Source organism: Trichomycterus rosablanca, chromosome 3, assembly GCF_030014385.1.
Source record: "Trichomycterus rosablanca isolate fTriRos1 chromosome 3, fTriRos1.hap1, whole genome shotgun sequence".
NCBI classification, from domain to species: Eukaryota; Metazoa; Chordata; class Actinopteri; order Siluriformes; family Trichomycteridae; genus Trichomycterus; species Trichomycterus rosablanca.
In genome coordinates, this window is record NC_085990.1 from 321,501 (window position 1) to 327,500 (window position 6,000).

The 6,000-nt window shown below is 45.2% G+C and overlaps 1 protein-coding gene across 3 annotated transcripts in view; it reads left to right on the top strand.

The window, feature by feature from the left end:
* The window catches only part of fhod3b (formin homology 2 domain containing 3b), a 123,311-nt gene that overhangs the window by 104,031 nt on the left and 13,280 nt on the right, over positions 1–6,000 (top strand). For all 3 annotated transcript variants that reach the window (XM_062992358.1, XM_062992355.1, XM_062992357.1), the window contains 3 exons: positions 83–241; positions 1,794–1,976; positions 4,416–4,535. In XM_062992358.1, the coding sequence (XP_062848428.1) occupies positions 83–241; positions 1,794–1,976; positions 4,416–4,535 (462 nt within the window). The remainder of the gene's footprint in view (positions 1–82; positions 242–1,793; positions 1,977–4,415; positions 4,536–6,000) is intronic.

Sequence of the window (6,000 nt, forward strand, 5' to 3'; positions counted from 1 at the left end):
TTAATTAGATGTAATAATTTCATGATCTGTAAGTAAATAAAAACCTGCTGAATTTTTCACTAATAATGATTTTATCTGACAGAAAACAGCGGCGGACGGTAAACGACAGGAGATCATCGTCCTCGACTCCAAACGAAGTAACGCCATCAACATCGGCCTGACGGTTCTTCCTCCGCCCCGCACCATCAAAACAGCCATCCTCAACTTCGACGAGTACGCTCTCAACAAGGAGGGGATCGAGGTAACCCTAACCCTAACCCTAACCCCCTCATCATTTTACTTCAGCTGGGTGATGGTTTAGAAACACAACACACACTTGTGGATTCTGGGAATGATTTCCTGGGGTTGGTTTGTTCCTCCTTTATTGTTAAAAATACAGAAGAATATTACAGTTTTATATGTTTTTATAAAGCTTAAACTCTCTCTCTCTCTCTCTCTCTCCAATCATTCAGTCATTGATGTTCCTGCCTGGTCTGGTATATAAAAGCAGATTTCTGGGTTTGCAGCAGATTCTCTCTCTCACTTTCTGCTGCGTTTGCACTTTCTGTGTTTATTTGAAGTGGCTGTTTAAAATAATCCCACATTCACATTTCATCTGGAATTTCACAAATAGAATCATTTTATCCTCCATAAAGGACTCGGTCAGCAGAGAGGGACACGGTTCACCCTCCTCAGCTATAACTGGTTCAGCGCCGGACTCACATGCGAGGTTCCGAGTCATTTCACACCACAATATCAACCTGATGAAAAGGAAAATGTTTAAATACAGATGATAAAGTTCACGACGTCCTTCTGAGAGCCGCTGGATTTTCGTCTCGCTCACGGAGACGATGAGAAACACCAAAATAAATACAGACGTCATTTATAATATTTCTCATACAAAAACACATTTATAAAACGATTCATTTGAGCGCCGAGGTGGCGCAGAGGGATATTTTTACATTTTACATGTTCAGCAGACGCTTTTATCCAAAGCGACTTACAGCACTGTGACAGTAACAGTCTAAGCAATTGAGGGTTAAGGGCCTTGCTCGAGGGCCCAACAGTGGAAACCTAGCAGTGGAGCTTGAACCGGCAACCTTCTGGTTACTGGACCAGTACCTTAACCACTGGGCTACAGCTGCCCTGTATTCCGGTTGCACACCAGCGCCAAGATTCTGAACTCCTCGGTTCAAAACTGGGTGTTGCCACCGGTTGGGACGCCATCTAGCGGGCATAATTGGCAGTGCCTGCAGCAGACACGGTTCTGCTAGGGCGGGATGATCGGACTATGTGGGCGGGGTCTTTAAACACTGTGTAAGATCTCTGATTGGCAGATTGAGGCGCCTGTGCAGAGTGCATGTTTGGAAAAGGGTTCCGCTAAGGGCTGAGCAGCAATATACCCTCCTCACCTACAATCAGGGATCCACCAGCAGGGGGAGACAAACTGACCACGATAAATCGGGACAAAAATGGGAGAACATGCAAAAATAAAATAGAAAAAAATTAATAAAAAAAGATTCATTTGTACTAAATTATAATCCAGGTGCACAACTGTCCAAATGTATTAAAATATTAATTATTATTATTATTGTTCTAATTATTTATATTATGTTTGTGTGTCAGTCACTTTAAATGAGCAACAAACTAGTGACAGATTAAAGGAAACCTACAGAAACACTCGGTGAAGTGCTGAAGATGATAAATGAATCCTTATAGAATCCTGTTGGTGAATCAGTTGGCGCTGGAGTTGAAATGCCCGTAACCGTTTTCTCCATCACCCCGTCTCACCGTCTACATTCCTGTTCCTCCAGAAAATCCTCACCATGATCCCTACGGAGGAGGAGAAGCAGAAGATCCAGGAGGCACAGTTGCTGAACCCTGACGTTCCTCTGGGCAGCGCTGAGCAGTTCCTCCTCACGCTCTCATCCATCAGTGAGCTATCGGCCCGCCTGCACCTCTGGGCCTTCAAGATGGACTACGATGGTTTAGAAAAGGTGAAAACACAGCACTGTACTGGTGTATTTGTTCGTTTGTTGGGAGGTATTGGTTGTGTTTATGTCACCTTTTATCAACGATTATTACACTTAGACATTGTTTACACAGCACACAGGAGTGATTTTCTGATTTCCTGAAATATTTTGACTCATTAAACCCTGATGTACCAAAGTGTAAAGAAACTTTACTGCTTTTTTTTGTTTGTTTATTAGGATTTTAACGTAAGTAAGTAAGTAAGTAAGTAAACCTTTATTTATATAGCACTTTTTTAAGGCAATGCTACAAAGTGCTTCACAATCAATAAGATCAATGAGATATGATATGAATAAAAGAAATAAAACACATATAAAATACATATAAAACCAGTAAAGCTACCCAGATATATCCATGGGTGAAATAAAAACTGACATAAATTATCCAAACAGTGCAGCTTCATCTAATAAACCATAAAACAGGAAACGTCATCTAGAGTCCATTCTCAAAGGCCAAGGTATAAAAATATGTCTTAAGCCTTTTTTTAAAAATCTCCTTTGACCCAGTAAGTCTAATATCCACGGGCAGGGTATTCCACAACTTAGGAGCATACGCAGAAAACGCACAGTCTCCCTTCCGTTTCCGCTTTGTCCTAGGGACAACTAAAAGCCCCTGACTGGAGAACCTCAGAGCCCTGGCACCGGAATACGGCACTAAAAGGTCAGAAATATATTCTGGTCCATCACCATGCACCGCCTGGAATGTTAAAACCAAGATTTTAAACTGAACTCTAAAAGCAACAGGCAACCGGTGCAGCGATGCCAGTATGGGGGTAATATGCTCCCGTCTTTTAGTCCTAGTGAGTACTCGGGCGGCTGCATTTTGGACCAATTGCAGCCGTGCCATTTCCCCTTGACTCAGACAAGTAAAGAGAGCATTACAGTAATCTAGACGTGATGATACAAAAGCATGAATAATCCGTTCTGTATCCTGGAAGGAGAGCATTTTTCTGATCTTAGCAATATTTCTCAATTGAAAATAACCAGCCTGTACCAGCTTTGTTACATGCATTGAGAAACTCAGCTCAGAATAAAAAATAACACCAAGATTTCTGGGGTAAGGATCTGACTGTATAGTAACGTGATGTTTTACACGTGGTTACATCATGACAGGAACGGTAGTTACTCGTTACACAAGATTCATCAGTTCACAAGGTTACATCGAACATAGTCATGGACAATCTACTATCACCAATTCATCTCACTTGCACGTCTTTGGACTGTGGGAGGAAACCCACACAGACACAGGGAGAACATGCAAACTCCACACAGAAAGGACCCGGACCACCCCAACTGGGGATTGAACCCAGGACCTTCTTGCTGTGAGGCGACAGTGCTACCCACTTAGCCACCGTGCCACCCAAACTTTACTGCTGGTGTTACAGCGTTCTATTAAGTACAACAGGATGTGGAATTCTATACTGGGTTATACACCGATCAGCCATAACATTAAAACCACCTCCTTGTTTCTACACTCACTGTCCATTTGATCAGCTCCACTTACCTTATAGAAGCACCTTGTAGTTCTACAATTACTGACTGTAGTCCATCTGTTTCTCTACATGCTTTGTTACCCCCTTTCACCCTGTTCTTCAATGGTCAGGACCCCCACAGAGCAGGTATTATTTAGGTGGTGGATGATTCTCAGCACTGCAGTGACACTGACATGGTGGTGGTGTGTTAGTGTGTGTTGTGCTGGTATGAGTGGATCAGACACAGCAGTGCTGCTGGAGTTTTTAAACACCGTGTCCACTCACTGTCCACTCTATTAGACACTCCTACCTAGTCGGTCCACCTTGTAGATGTAAAGTCAGAGACGATCGCTCATCTATTGCTGCTGTTTGAGTCGCTCATCTTCTAGACCTTCATCAGTGCTCACAGGACGCTGCCCACGGGGCGCTGTTGACTGGATGTTTTTGGTTGGTGGACTATAATCAGTCCAGCAGTGACAGTGAGGTGTTTAAAAACTCCAGCAGCGCTGCTGTGTCTGATCCACTCATACCAGCACAACACACACTAACACACCACCACCATGTCAGTGTCACTGCAGTGCTGAGAATCATCCACCACCTAAATAATACCTGCTCTGTGGGGGTCCTGTGGGGGTCCTGACCATTGAAGAACAGGGTGAAAGGGGGTAACAAAGCATGTAGAGAGACAGATGGACTACAGTTAGTAATTGTAGAACTACAAAGTGCTCCTATATGGTAAGTGGAGCTGATAAAATGGACAGTGAGTGTAGAAACAAGGAGGTGGTTTTAATGTTATGACTGATCGGTGTATATTTCTACCTTATTTAGTACCTGCACCCACATTTAAGCCAAAATCCTTAAAGAGTTTGGACAGTAATAATGAGACACTAATCAGACGATCAGACTGTGATGATGGATGAATCGTCTCTCTCAGGAGGTGGCCGAGCCTCTACAGGACCTGAAAGAGGGCATGAGTGAGCTGGAGAAGAACCGGACGCTGCGTTTCATTCTGTCCACGCTGCTCGCTATCGGCAACTTCCTCAACGGATCGAACGTGAGTGACCCCGCCATCCTCTCTCACCGTCCTCTCTCACTGTCCTCTCTCATCATCCTCTCTCACCGTCCTCTCTTATCGTCCTCTCTCACGTCCTCTCTCTCTGTCCTCTCTCACTGTCCTCTCTCATCGTCCTCTCTCACTGTCCTCTCTCATCATCCTCTCTCACTGTCCTCTCTCACCATCCTCTCTCATCGTCCTCTCTCACTGTCCTCTCTCATCATCCTCTCTCACTGTCCTCTCTCACCCTCCTCTCTCACTGTCCTCTCTCACCGTCCTCTCTCACTGTCCTCTCTTACCGTCCCCTCTCGCCGTCCTCTCTCACTGTCCTCTCTTACCGTCCCCTCTCGCCGTCCTCTCTCACTGTCCACTCTCACTGTCCTCTCTCACCGTCCTCTCTCACCATCCTCTCTCTCCATCCTCTCTCACCATCCTCTCTCACTGTCCTCTCTCACCCTCCTCTCTCACTGTCCTCTCTCACCATCCTCTCTCACCGTCCTCTCTCACCATCCTCTCTCACTGTCCTCTCTCACCCTCCTCTCTCACTGTCCTTTCTCACCGTCCTCTCTCACTGTCCTCTCTTACCGTCCTCTCTCACTGTCCTCTCTTACCGTCCTCTCTCACTGTCCTCTCTTACCGTCCTCTCTCACTGTCCACTCTCACTGTCCTCTCTCTCCATCCTCTCTCACCATCCTCTCTCACTGTCCTCTCTCACCCTCCTCTCTCACTGTCCTCTCTCACCCTCCTTTCTCACTGTCCTCTCTCACCATCCTCTCTCACCATCCTCTCTCACCATCCTCTCTCACTGTCCTCTCTCACCCTCCTCTCTCACTGTCCTTTCTCACCGTCCTCTCTCACTGTCCTCTCTTACCGTCCCCTCTCGCCATCCTCTCTCACCATCCTCTCTCACCGTCCTCTCTCACCATACTCTCTCACTGTCCTCTCTCACCGTCCTCTCTCACACATTCTGAGCTCATGATGAGAATGAAGGAGGTGCAGAAGTTTTAAACTGTTTATTTCAGTAAGCGGTGAGTGTAGGAGGAGAACAGAACCGTCTCTCTCACATCACGTCGTGGATTTTTCTTTAAGGCTCGTGAGTTTCAGTCGTTCAGAATAACGAAGCGTTTACGTGAGAGAGCGTGAGAGTGCCGGACGTCCCCGCCGTACATTTCTAAACCGTCTCTGTTATTGTTTAATGGAGCTGATTAGAATGTCCTGAGCTGCAGCTGAATAACGTCCACAAACACTGGAGACGCCTCTGAGTACAGCTCAGTTATAAACATCATTTCCTCGGATCCGTCGTGTTTGATCCAGGTGGATGTGAAGAGGTCAGAAGTTTACGTACACCACCAATATGGAGATTCTGATGATGTTTTCCCTGTTTAAATGCTTTTACTAATTCAGGATTATTATTATTATTATTATTATTATTAATTATTACAGGTTTTTATCTCCCGGGTTAAAA